The sequence below is a fragment of the Peromyscus leucopus genome, chromosome 4, assembly GCF_004664715.2.
Source record: "Peromyscus leucopus breed LL Stock chromosome 4, UCI_PerLeu_2.1, whole genome shotgun sequence".
Classification (NCBI taxonomy): Eukaryota; Metazoa; Chordata; class Mammalia; order Rodentia; family Cricetidae; genus Peromyscus; species Peromyscus leucopus.
Genome location: NC_051066.1, coordinates 66,601,376 through 66,619,880, shown reverse-complemented (window position 1 = coordinate 66,619,880; position 18,505 = coordinate 66,601,376). Strand labels below are relative to the sequence as shown.

Here is an 18,505-nt window from a genome sequence, read left to right as displayed (position 1 = left end):
CATTGCACACTTCCACTTCCGGTCCGTGCCCTTGGGGCTCCGTGGCCTGAGTGCTGTCCTTCGGCTATTTTGTCAGCATCCTAGGAACATGGCGGCTGCCGCAGCCAGGGTCTGGTGGCGCGGGCTCGTAGGCGCCGCTTCCGTAGCCAGGGGTGAGCAAGGGACAGCCGAGAGCACGGGCAGCGGCAGAGGCGCGCCCGGCACGGAGACGTCTCGGGTCTCACCCGCGCCTTTGTGCTTTTTTTCTCTCTGTGCAGGGACTGAGCGACCCTCAGTGCTGTTGCAGCGGGTGAGGAGGGAGAGCGCGGCGGCTGACACGCGCCGTGAGTATGTGCGGACAGCGCTCTTCTCCCCAGCGTTAGCAGGGGCTTTCCATTGTTCTGTCAGATGTTTGTCCTTGCCCTGGAATACCCTTCCCTCCTGGCAAACCTCTGCTTGTCCTTGGAGATTGCTAAGGACTCCACCTTGCTGTTAGAATCGAGTACTTCCTGTGCCCTAGATATTTGTTCCCTTCTGATCTTGATCGCCCATTGCCGTTTTCATGATTATTTTATCCTCCGATTAAATTGTCAGCTCTTTGAGGGCAGGTAACAAAGCCCTTGAGGCCCGAAGTCCAGAAATAATAATAGGTCACACCAACCTAGTACTTACTAGGCACCTTAAGGCTTTAAGCCTTATAGTGAATCATTTCCTTTGGACTTCATAACAGCCTAATGAGATGCATATTTTACTGTCCGTACTATAGATCATGAAGCAATTCAGATAGTTAAAATTTTCAGTCATAGATCTAGTGAACGACAAAACAGGTCTTCGGAAAATACTTAATCATTAATTCTTTGCCTGTGATGTGTGGGTGCTCAAGTAATTTAGTGATCATGTGATTTTATGTTCAGCCAGCAGAAGCATGCTGGGAAACTGAAAGCCTGGCTTTCTTCCCATTTCTGGACATTAATTTTCTTATAGATACACAAAGGAACTGGGAGTAGAGTGTGGGCAATGAGATAATCTTTCAGGGCTCTTCAGCCCTGAAATTCTTCAAGAACTTGGTATAAGCAAGTGTCAAGGAGAGAAAGAGAAACAGAAGACTGGTTCCCATCCTTAAAGAGCTCTGAGTCTGATAGAAGGGCTGATGCTGTTGCTTTTTGTCACGAGTAGAAGAAATATTCGGAACAGCTGTGGAATAGTGTAGACAGGAAGCAAAGACCCCGACTACAGTAACAAGAGTCTTGGTGTACTGTTTCCCCCAAATTTGATCACTTCTTAATTCCTGGAAGGTACTTTGCACCTGTGCCTTTAAGATTCTTCAGGTGGCCCAGCATTTAAGGGCACCAGTTGTTTATCCAGAGGAGCCAGATTCAATTCCCAGCACCCACATGTCAGTTCATAACCATTTATAACTCCAGTCTCATGGGATCTGACATTCTTCTGTCCTCTGTGAGCACCAGGCATTCACGTGTGCTTAGACAAATATGCAAGCAAAACACCAAAATAAAAGTAAATACTTTAAATTAAAAAAAAGGGGGGGGGGTCTTCAGGAAGTCCTACTGAGAGAGAATCTTTTTCTTAAGCCCAAGAGGCTTGAGGCAGGGCTGGTTGCTACCTTTTCCCTTTATACTTTTGTCTCTCCAGCCACTGTCAGACCGCGGGATGAGGTAACCCACAAGCAGCTCTCAGCATTTGGAGAGTATGTGGCTGAAATCCTACCCAAGTATGTCCAACACGTTCAGGTAATACTCATTGTCCTTGGGTCTGGGTCAAGAATCATTACCTCATTTATTTCATCACCTTCAACCAGTGGTTCTCAACCTGTAGGTCGTGACCCCAGGAGTCTGCCCAAGACCCTCAGAAAACACAGATACTTACACTGCGATTCCTAACAGTAGCAAATATTACAGTGATGAAGTATAATGAAAATAATGTTATGGTTGGGGGTCACCACACCATTAGGAGCTGTATTAAAGGGCCACAGCATTAAGGTTGAAAACCTTCCCAGACAGCCAAGGCTATACAACAAAATCCTGTCTCAAAAAACAAAAGCAAAAGGTTGAAAACCACTGCCTTAGAACAAGTGACTCCTGCTGAAGTCAGCTCCTTCCTCAGTCGCTATTTCTTCTCTCCACACCACCTTTCTGTGTCTGCAGGTGACGTGCCTTAATGAGTTAGAAATCTGTATCCATCCTGATGGAGTCATCCCAACGCTGACTTTCCTCAGGGACCACACCAATGCACAATTCAAATCCTTGGCTGACATGACAGCGGTAGATGTCCCAACTCGGCAGAACCGCTTTGAGGTCAGTTAAATGTGAGGTTTGGGGCCCAGATCCATTGCTCGCTTGGTAGAATACTTGGGAAGCATGCATAATGCCCCAGCATTGCCTAAAACTAGGTGTGTTGGTAGACCTCTACTCCTGGCACTTGGGGAGTGAGGGCAGGGGGATCACAAGTTCAAGGTCATCTACAGCTACATAGGGAGTTCAAGGAAAACTAGGGCAAAATAAGATGAGATGCTAATTAAAAAAAGTGAGAGGTTTGTGAACTAAAGGGAAGAAAGACACAGGTGGTCTCCTAAGTGACAAGTAAGGAAACCAGAGCCTCCTTAGTTTCAGCTTCAGTCTGGGTCACACAGAACATTGCAGAGTTTTTGTTGGCTTCCTTCCTTCTTGTATTTTTCCTTTTCTTCTGTTTTGAGACAGGGTCTCACTGTGTTGGCCTGGAACTTTTCAAAGCTTAGATGATCTTCATATATCAGCTTACTAAATAGTCACCATGCTTTACTCTGCTTGACTTTTTAAAAATTTTCTGCTGTGTGCCGGGCGGTGGTGGCGCATGCCTTTAATCCCAGCACTCAGGAGGCAGAGCCAGGCGGATCTCTGTGAGTTCGAGGCCAGCCTGATCCACAGATCGAGGTCCAGGATAGGCAGGGTTGTACAGAGAGATCCTGTCTCAAAAACAAAAAAAACAAACAAACGCCTCCCACAAAAGTACCTATCTAGGCCTAGATATGCTGATAGGCTGACTCCCTGGGATAGGTGATGGAAATAAAACCTGTAAAAGGCAGTTGTCACTGTCACAGCACATCAAAGCTAAGGTCAGGGAAAGAAGAGCATGGCTGAATGCCTAGGACAGAACACAGGGTGACACGGAAAAAAAAAAAAAGAAAGAAATCCCTCAGTAAATTATAAATTATAGTCTATTTTTAAGGTAATAAATAAGCTTTATTTTAAAAATCATTTGACAGAAATTTTGTTTAAAACATGAGCACTGATACAATAGCTAAATAAAATACCCATTAAAACCAGGCACAGTGGCTTACATCTTTAAATTCAAGGCCAATCTGGTCTATGGAGCAAGTTTCAGGAAAGCCAAGGTTACATAGTAACCCTATCTCCAAAAAAAAAAAAACAAAAACAAAAACAAAAAAACAAAAACCTTTAAAAAAAAAGTATTTTAGATGAAAAATAGTAAAACAGAAATGCTAATAAGTTATACTACAGTAACTCTTGGCAAAAAGTTAAGCTGGGGCAAGCAAATGGCTCAGTAGGTAACAGTGCTTGCTTTGAAAGCCTGACAACTTTATTTCTAGCCCCAGAGCCGCCAGTAGAAGAGAACGGATTTCCAGAAGCGTGCGCACACACACACACAATAATAATAATAATAATAATAATAATAATAATAATAATAATAATAATAGTAAGAAGAAGACGAAGAAGAAGAAATAACAAACAGACTCAGAAGGACATGTAGCCTGTCTGGGAGGCTTTTTAGAAGACAGAGAACAGTAGTGCCAGATCTTAGTAGGCTCACCCTATGGAGTGTCAGCTGGCTTGAAACTTGCCATGCAGACCTCGACCTCAGCAGTCCTGCTTCAGCCTTCTAAGCCCTTACTTGTGGTGGAACTCAAAGGTGACAGAAGAGCAGAAGTCAACCTAGTGAGGGTTAGGGCAGGTGGGCAGGGAGAGCCTCCAGAGGGAATGATGGGGCAGCGATTGGGCAGCTAACTTGAGCAGAGCCTCAGGTGTGGCCGAAGCCGTTCTAAGTAGTTGTAGAGACTACAGCATCACAGGTGGAATCGTGACTCACTGTATCCTTAATAACTGACGTTCTCCCAATGGTGACATATGCCTTTAATCCCAGCACTGGGAGGCAGAGGCAGGTGGAGTTTGAGGAAAGGCTGGTTTAGAGAGTGAGGTCCAGGACAGCCAAACAGAGAAAACCTGTTTTGAAAAACCAAAAATAAAACCTGATACTGTCATGTAGACCTCATCCTATAGCCGCCTTGGTCCTCCAGCTTCTTCTCTCCCTAGATTGTCTACAACCTGCTGTCTCTGCGCTTCAACTCTCGGATCCGTGTGAAGACCTATACAGATGAGCTGACGCCCATTGAGTCCGTAGTCTCTGTGCACAAGGCAGCCAACTGGTATGAGAGGGAGGTGAGTTATTGGATGTGGTGGGTCCTGCTCTGGGCCAGAAGCAAGGCATTGTTTGTAACTAGGAGGTGTGGGGCAGTGCAGCTCATTTGCTGTTGGCCCTGATGGACAGGTTGCCTGAGAGCTGTTCTTTTCTAGGTCTGGGACATGTTTGGAGTTTTCTTTGTTAACCACCCTGATCTAAGAAGGATCCTGACAGACTATGGCTTCGAGGGACATCCTTTCCGGAAAGACTTTCCCCTCTCTGGCTATGTTGAGGTAGAAACCTTAACACTGGGGTAGCGATCATGGAGCCTGAGATCATAAGCATGATGGGAATAGGATCTGTAGACTATGGTGGTTTAAGAGCCTGTGCTGCAGGCCTAATTTTATTTTATGAAGTGGGGCAGGTTATTTGATTTGGCCATGAGACAGCTTTCTCATCTGTGTAAAGCCTGATATATTGTGTGTTAGTTAAAGCTAGCCATTATTGTAATGATTTTTTTGGAGGGGAGTACTTTTTTTTTTTTAAAGATTTTTTTATTATGTATACAGTGATCTGCCTGCATGAATGCCTACAGGCCAGAAGGCATCAGATCTCATTATAGATGGTTGTGAGCCACCATGTAGGTGCTGGAAATTGAACTCAGGACCTCTGGAAGAACAGCCAGTGCTCTTAACCTCTGAGCCATCTCTCCAGCCCAGAAGGAGCTTTTTGAGACAGGGTTTTTCTGTGTAACCACCCTGGCTGTTCTGGAGAGCAGGCTGGCCTCAAACTCACAGCACTGGGCTTAAAGATTTACACCATTGATACCTGGCTTGTATTTTATTTTATTTATTTATTTTTTGTATTTTATTTTTTAAGATTTTTATTTTTATGCTAGGCAGTGGTGGTACACACCTTTAATCCCAGCACTTGGCAGGCAGAGGCAGGCGGATCTATGTGAGTTCTAGGCCAGCGTGGTCTACAGAGTAAGTTCTAGGACAGCCAGGGTTATACACAGAGAAACCCTGTCTTGAAAAAAAAAAGCAGAGGGGGGTCGGGGATTTATTTTTATGAATATGAGTGTCTGTGTATATGTATTTGTGTGCCTGGTGCCTGTGGAAGCCAGAAGAGGGTGTACCACATCCCCTGAAACTGGAGTTACAGCTGGGGACAGACAGTCCACCACGTCCAGTGCTAGGAACCGAAGCCGAAGAATAGCTAGTGCTCTTAATGGCTGGACAGTCCTTCTAGCCCCTTGTTTCTGTGGGGTTTTTTTGTTGTTTTTGTTTTTGTTTTTGAGACAGGGTTTCTCTGTCCTGTCTCTGTTCTCAGGCCTAGCTGTCCTGGAACTGACTCTGTAGACTAGGCTGGCCTCGAACTCACAGAGATCCGCCTGGTTCTGCCCCGCCCCGCTCCGCCCCGCGCGCGCGCGCCCTGATACAGTCTTATAATCCCAATACTAGGGAAGCTGAGGCAGAAGGACTGTATTACGGCCAGCTTGGACAGGGCAAGAGCCTGTTAGAGGCTCAGTTGGTAAAGTGCCTGCTGCACAAGCTGGAGGACCTGAATGTGGATCCCCAGGATCCATGTAAATGCATGGATGTAAGCCGGGCATGGTGGTGGGTGCCTTTAATCCAGGACTTAGGAAGCTGAGGCAGGCAGATCTCTCTTGAGTTCCAGAGGAGCCTTTAATCCCAGCACTCAGAGGTAGAAACAAGCAGACTCTGAGATGAAGACCAGCATCATCTACAGAATGAGTTCCAGGACAGCCAGGGCTACACAGAGAAACCCCAACCCCCCAAACCAAAAACAACAGCAACAGAAAAAGCTAGGTGGATGTGTAACCAAGGAGGTCCCTGGAGCTCATTAGTCAGCCAGTCTAGTCAGTGAGCTCTAACCTTAGTGGGAGGCCCCTTCTTAAAAATAAGGGAAGGGCCAAGGAGATGGCTCAGTTGGCCATGCACTTAGAAGACCTGAGTTTTGATCCCCAGAACCCAGGTAAAGTGGTGGATAGTAACTCACGTATGTAATCCCTGTGCTCCTGCAGCAAGATGGGCAGAGGAGACAGGAGAATCCCAGGAAGTTCATGGGCTGGCCAGCCTGCACATAGCAGTAAACAACAGCACTTACATAGCATACACACACACACACACACACACACACACACACACACACACACACACTCACAGTCTATAAACATGAATCATACACATTAAATAAATAACGTGGAAAATGACCAAGGAAGGTACTTGATGTTGACCTCTGATCTCCATATATGCACATGCTCACATGAATGTGTATATACATTGTGCACACACAAAAGGGAGAGGTGGCCACTGAGGAGGAGGGGCCATAGCTTTAGTGGCCTGGCAAGTCGTTTATTAGCACACATACGAATTTGTAATGAGGTAACTTAGAAATGCTGAGATGCATGACATTCCTGTCCTGCTTTTTCTTTTCTTTTTTTCTTAATGTTTTTGGACGGAGTCTTACTGTGTAGTCCTGGCTAGCCTGGAACTCACTCTGTAGACAGACTCACAGAGATCTGTCTGCCTTGCCTCCCACGTGCTGGGATTAAAGGCTTTTATCACTACCACCCAGCCTCTTTTTTTTTTTTTTTTTTTTGAGGCAGGTTTTTTTTTGAGACTAAAGGGAAGCACCACCACACCCAGCCTAAATTTAGTTTTCAGCCACTGACTGTTCCTAATCTGAGGTCAGTACTTGCTATTACCTTTTAAGGTGTGTGGTTGGGTGAGCATTAAGTCTGCTAGCAGATAGACAGTTCAGAGCTCAAGATGTAACGTGGCAGAGGAATCAGCAATGCTGGCAGCAGGTAAAAAGGAAAGGCCATTTTGAAACCCCACACATTAGTTTATTTCAATGTGTGACCACATGGGTAGTAGGCATGGATGTGACAGAGCCTGTAAAGAGTACTGAACAGAAGTCAAGGGGAGAGGGAAGGGACTGGAGGAGTCAACCGTGCTCATGTGAAATGGGCTCCTCAGTTATCAGTTCTAACTTTGGCTCCTGCAGCTCCGTTATGACGATGAGGTGAAGCGGGTGGTAGCTGAACCAGTGGAGTTTGCCCAAGAATTCCGCAAGTTTGACCTCAACAGTCCCTGGGAGGCTTTCCCTGCCTATCGTCAGCCTCCTGAGAGTCTGAAGCTTGAAGCTGGAGACAAGAAGCCTGAAGCCAAGTAGCTTCAGAAGCATGTGGATCCTAGAGGAAGAATGACTTATCTATGGTCATCTGTGTAAATAAACTCCTAGAGACATTCACCCCTCCCTCTGTGTTTTTTGTTTGGTTGGTTGGCTGCTTTTTGGAGACAGGGTTTCTCTGTGTAGCCCTGGCTGTCCTGTGTGTGTTTTTCAAATGTTTACTATTTAGCAGGGGTGGCAGCACATATGGAGGTGGGGATGATCTGCAGGAGTGATCTCCCACCATGTGAGTTCTAGGAATTGAACTCGGGCCATCAGGCTCAGCGGTGTGTGCTCTTCTGCTGAGGTGCTCCCTTCCCCGTCCCTCATGTGCCACATGTACTGGGTAGAAATGGCACTGACTCAGGAGAGGTGGGTAGGTGTCCCTGCCAAATCGTCTATTTAACGGGACAGTATGCTACAGTTGTAGACATTGTGCTCTGTAGGCCTCCATGTGTTTCTAGGGGGTCCTGGAGCTATAATTCGGTCTTCAGAGTCCTTGGGGTTTGGAATAGGTGTGGCATGTTTTGTAGTGACAGCTGAAGGGCCTGGAAACTGCTGAAGAAAGCCCTTATCTCAGCAGGCTGTATTGGAAGCAGCTGATAGATCCAGGGGCCTGGGTGGGGCAGGAAAACCCCAATCTCCTGTGTTCCCACCTAAACATCCACCGGGTTGGCTGAGCCAAGGGTGAGAGCCCATCCGTCTGAGCAAGAACAAACATGCTTGTGAAAAACTGAAGAGTCCCCACCTCTGAGGGGTGAAAATAGCCCCCAGAAGGTGGATGAGGCCAGAGCCAGCCCCGCCCTACTCAGCACTGAAGACTGACACAAAGGAATGCAGAAGCCCGTAGGGAAAGTTGGAGCTGTGGTTGGCAGATGAAGAGCAGAGCGCTTCTGGGGGGAAGAGACAGACGACATGGCTGGGACACTACAGTGCCTGCTCTGTCTAGTGGTGGCCACTGGTCTCCTCCCTGGGGTGGGGGAGCTTCAGCTCAGAATCATGCAGGTGATTCAAGGGCTTCAGGGTGGGTGGCTAGGAGCCAAGAAAAGGCTGTTGGCCGACACCAGGTATTGGCTCTTTAGCCTCACATGGCAGAGGAGGAGCTGTGGGCCGGGTGAGTGCTATAGTGGGTGATGGTGTGGAAAGCCTATGGAGATGACTTTCCGTGCTTACTGTTGTTCTGAAACTCTATCAGGGCATTGTGCAAGTTACAGGAGTCATGTTAGGTTTCTGCCAAGAGGGGAGTCAGACTTGGCATGCACTGGGATAAGAGCCATGCCTGGGAGGGTGACTATCAGCATGCATATATGTGCATTTGGAATAGGGGAGGGGACATGAGATGGCATCCACAAACTTTTCTGATAAAGATGCCTCCTGGGCCACAGAAAAGTTTCCTGGGAGCCTGGGTGTTCAGAGCGAAGGATCAGCAAGGATCTGATTCCTCTCTACTGCCTCAGGCCAATCCATGGACAGCTCTGTGGTGGGAAGTGGCCTCCAGGAGCCAGAGGGCCCGGAAGTGATGCATAAGTTCCATTCTTCCTAGCCTGGACCATGGGTTTGGAAGAGAGCTAAGGGTAGGCGTTCCTGTGGTAAGGAGCAGCCAACATGAGTCCCTACCACCAGTTTATGGCCTCCCCAACGCCTTACCCACTCTTGCTCCCATGCCTGACCCCTGAGGACAGCTCACCCCTAAAACAGCTCCTCTTGCAGCTGCTCTGGGCCAAGGTAGAAGTGAACATCATAGACAGCTGTACGTCCAGGATGAGAAACCAGGATCCACACATCCAGGCCGTCGACTCAGGCTCCTGCAGCAGCACCTGCCCAGTAATTCGGAGGGTGCTAGGCAATGGTTATAGCAATTCTAGGATCTTTAGAGACGGTCTCTTAGCCCTTGGGATAGTCAGCATCTGCTTCTTATAGGCCTGGTGTGTGTCTATCAGCTCCATGAGACCAGTGAGGTTGAGGAGAGGGGTTGTTGGGCCCAGGTCTTTGCCCTCCTGACACAGGAAACACTTTGGACCTGTGCAAGAGTTTCTGTCCTGGGGGGTGGGGTGGGGGTTCCTGGGCCTCCATCCTTGACCCTAGCCCCTGACCCTTCCCTTTCACTTGACTTGATCCCCCTGCTCATCACCTTTCTCTACCCTGGACAGGACTCCATCTGCCTCTGGTTCTTCCTAGTCAGATCTCTGGCCTAGCTTGGCCCCTGGCTCTTGATCACTCATGCTTATTCCTAGTTTCATTCCATAGACCCAGCTAAGGCCTGGGTTTCGGCAATAAGCACAGTGCTAAGTAAGGTAAGGGCAAGACTGGCAGCCGTGGTTACATGCAGGTATGTCCAGAGGTCAGCGTTGAGAGGTGTGTTTAATTTAATACATGATGAAAGAAAAGCAGCCCTAAGGTAATTCATGTCAGCTCCTCTAACTCCTATCCCGGCAGTCCTGTGAAATATGGAAACCCTGTGTGCCTGTCACCCAGTCTTAAGAGATTCATTTCAAAGCTAACCAAGACTCTATGGTCTCTGAGTCCCCGTGTGGACTAGGAGCATAGATTGGACTTCAGTGGCTCTATTTACAAGGGGCGTAGAGGGAAAAGGGGGAGGAACATTACACCTCTTTGTGGAGAGGAAAGAAAAAGGTCTTCTTTTGTTTCATCTCAAGCTGGGCGAAGACCCTCGCAGAGAGACTGGCTCAGGCAGTGTAGGGTATGTGTTGCCCTGATTCTGTGTAGCTCTGTTCTGGCCTCCCAGGGCCCGTCTTACTTTTGTGCCTAAGACAACTTGCGCTAACAGTGTTCTGAGCAAATCACTCAGCCCATTCTGGGAGGGCAGGAGGCAGGGCAACCAGGTCCAGCCCTTATCTCAGTCCCATGCCCTACTGAAAGAAGGAGCATGCTGTTTCCTTGAATCCTGTGTTCCTAGTAGGTTAGAGCAGTAGGATGATATTCCCTGTCACAGAGAGGCATAATCGGGGCCCGAAGAAGAATGTCATTGGTCAGTGAGAAGTCAGAGGGAGGGATGCACTGGACACAGACATGAAGGTGAGGCCTACCTGAATTTAGGAGAACATGCTTCAAATCCTTCTCACTCTTACCAGGCTTGACACCCCACCCCACCCCATCTAGGCCCTGTGGTTTGTACTAGTCAGGTTAGTCCTGTCCCGTCCCGGGGAGAGGGGGAGGCAAAGGTATCACAGTCAAGACACAGGGCAGGACCCTAAGGCTGGCAGGGGCAGGGCCACTTTATTGGCAGAGTCCAGGCACGTCGAGCAGGCTGTTATGCTCGGGCGGTGGGGCGTTCGGGCCGCGGTCCCGGCTCGGCATGCACACCCCCACGGCCTTCCCGGGTTGCTCCAAGCAGGGGCTTAGAGCTCGGGGGGCTTGAGGGCCGGCGGGCCGGCGGCGGCGGCTGCGGCGGCGAGGTCGGGATACACCAGGAAGCCCGAGAAGGTGATGTACTTGCCGTGGTTGCTGTAGGCGCCATAGCCATCGTGATCGTGGCTGAGCAGCCAGACGGCGTCGCCGCGCCGCAGCGCCAGCATCACGCTCTGGCTCTGCATCTCGCGGCGCCTCGAGGCGCCGTCGTCGTAAATCATGGCCTGCACCTCGTCGCGGTTCTTCATCAGCTTCACCGACAGCGTCTTGCGCGGCAGCTTGCCCAGCGTGAAGGAGAAGAAATAGGCGCCGGGCAGGCGGCAGCGGAACACGCCGGCCGCCGCGTCGAAGTCGCCCCCGATGTTGACCAGCTCGGTGTCGAAGGCCAGCGGCCGGTGGCGCGGCCCGGGGCCGGCGTCCGAGCCCACCAGGCTGCGCGTGCGCGCCGCCGAGAAGGCCGAGCGCGGCTCCGGGGGCGCGGCCCCGCGCGCAGGCGCGTCGGCGTCGGCGTCGGCGTACACCAGGTAGCCGCTGAAGGTGGCGCCGGGTGCGCCCAGCGCGTACTGCGGCGCGCCGTGCAGCCGCAGCCACACCGTGTCGCCGTAGTCGAGCTGCAGCATGGCGCTCTGGCTGGCCGCGCGCCGCGCGCCGGGCCGCCGCTGCTCGTCGAAGGCCAGCGCCTGCACCTCGTCGCGGTTGCGCACCAGCATCACCGACAGGCTCTTGTGCGGGGCCTTGCCGGCCGTGAAGGAGAAGAAGTAGGCGCCCGGCACGCGGCAGCGGAACCGCCCGGTGGCCGCGTCGAAGTCGCCCCCGATGTTGACGTACACCTTGTCGAAGGTCACCGCCATTTCCGACGTGCCCTCCAGCGGGGTGGTGCGAGCCGCCGAGAAGGCTGAGCGCAGCTCCGAAGAGCCAGGGCCAGCCGGGCCGAGGGCCCAGCAGGCCGCCGGGCTTAGCAAGCCCAGCAGGAACAGCAGCAGCATGGCACCTGGGAAGGGAGAGAAGACCCCGGCAGGGGAGGAGGGTTGGACAGCGGCTGCCTCCACCTGTAATTTTTCTACCTAGCCTTGCTCTTGACCCGTGACTTGCTCCCCGTTTTCCTTCACTAGGCCAGGGCTTCTCACTTAGGGTGCTTCAGGGTCACCGGGAGTGCACATTACAGCACCCATACTTGTCCCGCCTCGAATTTATTCCAGAAGTCTGGAATGGGGCCTGAGAGTTTGCATGTTTAATAGTATCCTTAGTATAGTCTGATCAGCTGATTTAGAGTTCACATTTTCAGAACCATTGGATTAGGCCAGTACTTCTCCAAACTTTTGTAAAGCATGAGAATCCTTTTGCAAATAAGACCTGGTGCACATGCCGCAAGCATGTTGAAATGCTCTACTTACTGAGAGGCCTACAGCCCTGCCCTCTCTCCTCACCCCTCCTCCTTCTCTGGGTGTCAAGGAGGTCTAAATTGCCAACAGCCAGCACTTCCATTCCACCACATTTTCCGGTGGCTTTGCTTTGGTCCTTGGCCTGCCCTTCACAATAAACACGGGCTCTTTGTATCAGCCGTGACAACGTTTTAAGTCGTATCTGGGAATAAGTGGAGAGAGCCTCTCTAACCCCTTTCTTGGCCTCTGACCTACTCAGTGGTCCCACAGGGTCTCCCCAGACTCCCCTGGGGTCCTTCCTGCACTGAGGAGGTCTGGCCAGGCGTTGAGTTAGTGTCGTCCCTGTGAAAACAGAATGAGGTAACCAGTGGCTGGAGAGGTGGCTCAGCAGCTAAGAATGTTAGCTGCCATTCCAGAAGACCCAGATTTAATTTCCCAGCACCACATGGCAACTCACAACCATCTATAACTAGATCTGATGCCTTCTTCTGGCCTCTGTGGGTGGCAGGCACACACTTGGCACACAAACATACATGCAAACAATACACACATGTACATCGTTTTGTTTTCATTTTTAAGGGCTATGATAACCCCCTTGTGCCTTTGTGTTTGGAGGCTGGCTCCCGTGGGCAGGAGAGAGCCACAGCTGCTGAGGATATGGAGAACAAAATAAAATTCTGGCAGGATGCTGAAGTCAGCGGCTTCATTTGGTGGTGGTGGTGAATGGAGTGGACAGACACTTAGATCGGGATACCAGGCTCGGGGAATGAATGAACAGCAAGCACTCTGACACTGAGTCACACCCCAGGCACCTTAGGCAACTGTTTTTTTAACTCTGTGAGTAAGGAAGGCTTCATCCATGTAAATGGCATGATGGAGGGCCTCACACAGCTTGTGGTAACATACCCAGACAGCAATTGTGAACAAGGTCTGTATAGGGACAGACCTACCCAGGTGTCCAGACACTTCTGTTCTTACCCCTGGGAAAAGTGATCAAGTTCTTGACATAAGGGGTTAGAACCTTAGTAAATGCTTGGCGATGGCATTATCCAATTCCTGGAGGCTGCTGATGGTGGGGTTCCATCATGCTCTGAAGTAGGGCAGAGGCTCTGAAGCTTGAACACCCAAAGGCTCCAAAGTGGAGGCCAGCAGGAAAGGGGCTAGAGAGAGTTTGGAACATGAGCTTTCCTGGGAGGTACCCTGGGACTGTGTGTAGCCATGTATCTCTTATAGATGCCAGGGGCCTGCTGGGAAGAGCTGCCAGGTGCACGCCAGGATGCTCACCTGAGGATCGGAATCTAGCCTGCATTCCGCTTGCCCAGCTGCTGGGGTAAAATGCACTGCCCTTTCGTTCTCACCATAAAGACCTCAGGTCCAGCCGAACGCTGCCTCCTTCCAGAAGGTGCTTTTCTGATTCTCACAGAGATGTCCTATGGGTTACTTGGTGAGGGCAGGGAGGACAGAAGGGGCCCTTGTGTCATGGTAAAAACTGCACCTGCCAAGTGTCTAATCTGTTCCTTTTTACAAAGCTACTTTAGACATATAGATAAACCCTCTCCCCCTTCATGGAGGAGAAACCTGGTGCTGAAACGAGGGGTACACGTTTTTTGGCTCAAGGTCATCCACGGAACACTAAAGTAAGCCTTAAACAGAGGGTTTTTTAATTTCACATTCAGTGTTCTTGTCTGCTGGCTTTCCCTCTTACACAAAGGCATCTCTCCAGCCGATGCTGTTTCCCGCCTCTGACCCCTTTTGCAAAAGCAGACGAGACATGGAAAGAGTGCTGGAATCTAGAGTGGAGGAGGAAGCTCAGCAAGCAGGCAGGCAGGCAGGCAGGCAGGCAAACAAAGGCGAGCCAAACCCTCTGTCTTTTTCTCTCCTGGGAGGTGGGAGCACTCCCCGTGCCCGGCAGCTTTCCTAGCGGGGCTGCTCTTGAAGCGCCTGCCCACCCTATCCCTTGCCACCTCCCTGCCAAGCCTGGTACACCCATCAGTGCCAAAGGGTCTTCTTGTGTGTCCAGTGCCCTCCCCCCCCCTTCATACTTTACTGCACGTGTCCCTGAACCCTGGATCCCTTCCTTGGACAACCCCATTCCCCAGCAGGTCAGAGGGGGATGGGAAGGTGTCAGGTGGGTGTCAGAGCTCCAGGGAAGGAAATGGCTGCACAAAGCTCTGTCCAGGTAAAGCTCAAAATAGTCATCTTCAAAGAGAAAAACTGGGACAGAGAGCTGGGTAGACCAAGAGCCCCGGAACCAATGGAAAAGGTGCAGCGATGTCAGGCTGAGGGCATCTCCAAGCCCCCAGCGCCTTGCTCCCGGTACCCCAGTTAATCCCGCTCTCAAGCCCCGCTAGAACCCCCCCCCTTCTATCTTCCTTGAAAGTCCGGCATCCTTTCAAGAAGGTTTCAAGAAGGTGAGCCCCACTTTTACAGAAGTAGCCAATTAATCCTTTCTCGTGAGGGGAAAAAAAAATGACCCAAAAAGCGTTCCCCCCAAGCCCTTTTCCGAGAGACCTGCCCCCCCTTCGGAGTAAAAGCCCTTGAGCCTCTTTCATGAAAAAGCGCCCAGGTCCTCCTTTCCAGAAAAGGGACCGGGTCCCTCGCGCCTCCCGCCGCCCCCGCTCGCACAGAAGAGGAGCCTGCGCCCCCGCCTCCTCCCGGCTGCCCTCACCTGGCTGGCGGCGGGCGGGTCGGCTTCGGTCGGAGCCGGCGATCCGGCTCCGCGAGGACGCCGGGCTGCGCACTGGTCGCCCGCGCTGCGGCTTTGGCCGGGCCTGCGGGGGTGGCGGGGGGCTCGGGCGGCGGGCGAGTGGGGACCCGGGCACAGAGAGGCGTGAGCGAGTGGGAAGGACAGCAGAAGCTGAAGCAGAGAAGCGCAGGGGCGGGGAGCAGGGGAGGCGGAGGGGAGAGCGGAGGACGAGGGAGGGGCGCCGAGCAGCGGGGCCTGGGGCACCGCACCGAGCCTGCGCCGAGCGCGGGACCCTTCCTCACTGGCCGACCCAGAGCTTTCTCTGCAGGGCGCAGAGAGCAGGCGTCATCGGCCCAAGTTAGCAGATGGGGAAACCGAGGCCGCGGCAGAGGCCACACTAGGGGTGGCTCGGGGCATCATCCTACAGACCCGCTTTCCCCCTTGGGTGGGGAGAGAGGACTCGGACAAGACACGGGCTGCAAGGACAGTGGGAGATGAGGTCTTGTGTGAGACGGATGTCCGGGATGAGTGGCCTTGGGGAAAATCTAAGGGAAGAGAAGGGTAATGGGTCAATGTCCTTAAAAGAAAGAGATGACAATGCCCCACTTTTCCTTCCTCACTTCTAAGTCTGAAAATGCTCCCGCGCTAGCCAGGCTGGAGGGAGGACAGAGCTGCAGACATCAGCACACCGGCTTGAGTCCCTCTGGGAAGGACAAAGGAGAAGCAGGGTCCTTGCCGTGGGCTGATTTTTTTTTCTTCTTCTTTTCTGAAAAGGGTTGAGAAAGGCGATAGAAGGTCCCTGTATGGGACTTGGACATCCGTGGAGTGGTGCCTAGGTAGCAGGAGTCCAGCAAGGCCTCAGGGCTGGGATCAGCATCTGCCCCTCTCGCACTCACAGGCCATCTGTATAGCACCTTGCCCCCAGGAGCTTTCTGGAACTCTCCAAACTTACCTGATCCCAGTTATTCGAGTACAAGTCATTGCCCATGAAGGCGTCGGAAGTGATGGGCTTGGCCTCACTTCCAGGGCGTTGGGTGAGCGAAGAGAGGGATGAGAGGATATGTCCCCGAATCAGAAGGAAAGACTGGAAGCACTTTGGGCAGAGGCATGGGGACAAGGTGACATGAAAAGCACGTGTCCAGGCCTTGTCACATCACAGCTGTGCCCTTCTGCTTGAACAGGGGGAGGGCCATGCCAATGGGGAGGGCCAAGTTTGATAGCCTAGTGTGGTGGTATTGTGTATTCTAATAAATTTATCTGGGGTCAGAGAACAGACAGCCACTAGATACAAAGGCTAGAAAATGGTGGCACTCACACCTTTAATCCTAGCATTTCAGAGATAGAAATCCCTCTGGATCTCTGTGAGTTCAAGGCCACATTGGAAATAGCCAAGCATGGTGACACGCCTTTAATCCCAGAAAGCCAGCCTTTAATCCCAGGGAGTGGTGGTAGAAAGCAGGAAGATATATAAGGCGTGAGGGCAAGAAACTAGAAGCATTTTGGCTGGTTAGGTTTTGGCTGGTTAAGCATTTGGCTGGTTAAGCATGTGGCTGGTTAAGCATTCAGGCTTTTGAGCAGTAATTCAGCTGAGACCCATTCCGGATGAGGACTCAGAGGCCTCCAGTCTGAGGAGACAAGACCAGCTGAGGATCCGGCGAGGTGAGATAGCTGTGGCTTGTCCTGTCTCTCTGATCTACCAGCATGGACCCCAATAACTCGCCTCAGGTTTGATTTTATTAATAAGAACTTTTAAGATCCTGCAACAGCCTAGAGGTGTGGTGAGCCACACAGACATGCACAGGAGGGTTGGGCCAGGCCAGGAGCCAAGCTGTGACAACTGTGGCCCTTGACATGGGACCTCTCAACCAGGGGAGTGAGGTAGCCCTTCTGAATGGGATTCCAGCTGTGGAAGGAAGGGGAGGGGGAAAGGCAGGACAATTAAATGCCAGCTGGGGCTGCGTGGGGCTGGAAGAAATGTAACACTGCACCGGAAGAACTCTCACCAGAGAAGTCAGGGTGGGGGTGGAGACGGGGGTAAAGCACAGCAGTAGGGGTTGCTACAGGGTCTTGGGAAGGGGGAAGCAGGAAAGGATGAAGGGGAGGAATAATGCAGGGAGATGCTGGGTGTGGGGCAGTCGGGAGTGGAGGGCCATAGGTACCAGACAGGAAGTTAGGAATAGATGCCAGGAGGGCTCAGAGGAGAGCTCAGGATAGTTTGTGGTCCTTGCTTCTTCCTCAGCAGGTGCTGGCGGCGCTCTGCCTCACGCCGACACCTTCTCGGCCATAATGCCTCCCCCAGCCAGGATATTACCTGCAGACGGGTTTTGACCCTAACTCCCATTTGCATCTCCTGGATCATTCTTGGCTGTGCCCTTGAGTGAAGCCGGAAGCGCTGGAGAGCTAGGATCCTCAAGCAACCCTCAACTGATTAGAGGCAGGGCCTGGGAGTGAATACTGCAGCTTCCTGGTTCCTCAGTGGGGGCCTTCCTATACCCAGTTCCAAGATGTGTTCCAGGGAATTAAAGAACTCCTTAGTGACAGCGCAGTAACATCAGCTTGCTTTGTTTTTCTGCTTCGCTTTCTAGGCCTGCCCTATTTCCTGAGATTACCTCCAGAATTCAAACCCAAATTTGTGTGTGTGTGTGTGTGTGTGTGTGTGTGTGTGTGTGTGTGTGTAGATGCATGCAGAGTACCCACAGAGGCCAGAAGAGGGCATTAGATTCTCTGGAGCTGAAATTACAGGCAGTTGTTAGCTGCCTAGCATGAATGCTGGGAACTGAACTCTGCAAGCGCTTTTAACCTCTGGGCCACCTTTCCAGCCTTCAAACCTAAATTCTTTCCTTTCCTTTCCTTTTCTTTTTTTCTTTTTCCCTTTCTCTCTCTCTCTCTCTCTCTCTCTCTCTCTCTTTCTTTCTTTCTCTCTCTCTCTCTCTCTCTCTCTCTCTCTTTTGAGACAGAGTTTCTCTGTGTAGTCCTAACTGTCCTGGAACTCAACTCTGTAGACCAGGCTGGCCTTGAACTCACAGAGATTCACCTACCTCTGCCTCCCGAGTGCTGGAATTAAAGGCATGCACCACCACCACCTAGCTCAAACCCAATTTCTTATCTCAGGGTCCGCCTTCAGGGTAATCAGACTGAGACACTGGGTGGTAAGCGTGTGCCTGGGATTAAGTTAAGTGCCTTCACAATCATTATCCCATTTATTTGTCTTACTAACCTTAAAAGTAGATAGCTCTAATCTTACAAATGAGGCACAGAGAATTTAATGCATGGCCTGGCTCCAGAATCCATAGGGTTGCAGCCTCCCTTACTCCGGTCTTCCCTGGGCTTTACTTTCACCGGGCGTGGAGGGGGGAAACTGTCCTGCTTGGGGGAAGCAGTGAACCCAGGCTCTCTTGCAGCTAAACACAGTCAGACAAATGTAAGCAGATTTCATTGTGGGAGAAAGAAAGTAACTCTTTTCTTTGTGTCCTGGCTA

General features: G+C 51.3%; 3 protein-coding genes across 3 annotated transcripts; 2 read left to right on the top strand and 1 right to left on the bottom strand.

Annotated features, from left to right (window-relative positions):
• The first annotated feature begins 6 nt into the window (after positions 1–6).
• Ndufs3 (NADH:ubiquinone oxidoreductase core subunit S3) lies at positions 7–7,671 on the top strand. Its single transcript, XM_028878837.2, has 7 exons — positions 7–152; positions 258–323; positions 1,630–1,727; positions 2,142–2,291; positions 4,305–4,430; positions 4,566–4,685; positions 7,426–7,671. The coding sequence occupies exons 1-7, from the start codon at positions 89–91 to the stop codon at positions 7,591–7,593; spliced, it is 792 nt and encodes a 263-aa protein (XP_028734670.1). The 5' UTR covers positions 7–88; the 3' UTR covers positions 7,594–7,671.
• Positions 7,672–7,744: 73 nt separating this feature from the next.
• On the top strand, positions 7,745–10,667 carry Fam180b (family with sequence similarity 180 member B). Its single transcript, XM_028878839.2, is given in 5 exon segments — positions 7,745–8,581; positions 9,039–9,106; positions 9,289–9,331; positions 9,334–9,606; positions 9,609–10,667. Coding segments are annotated over 5 exon segments (534 nt in total). The 5' UTR covers positions 7,745–8,505; the 3' UTR covers positions 9,683–10,667.
• A 130-nt stretch (positions 10,668–10,797) lies between these two features.
• C1qtnf4 (C1q and TNF related 4) lies at positions 10,798–15,225 on the bottom strand. The gene is made up of 2 exons (XM_028878835.2): positions 15,010–15,225; positions 10,798–11,950 (listed from the first exon to the last, which is right to left on the bottom strand). Exon 2 carries the CDS (start codon positions 11,943–11,945, stop codon positions 10,950–10,952), a length of 996 nt encoding a protein of 331 aa, XP_028734668.1. The 5' UTR covers positions 11,946–11,950; positions 15,010–15,225; the 3' UTR covers positions 10,798–10,949.
• Between the last annotated feature and the right edge of the window lie 3,280 nt (positions 15,226–18,505).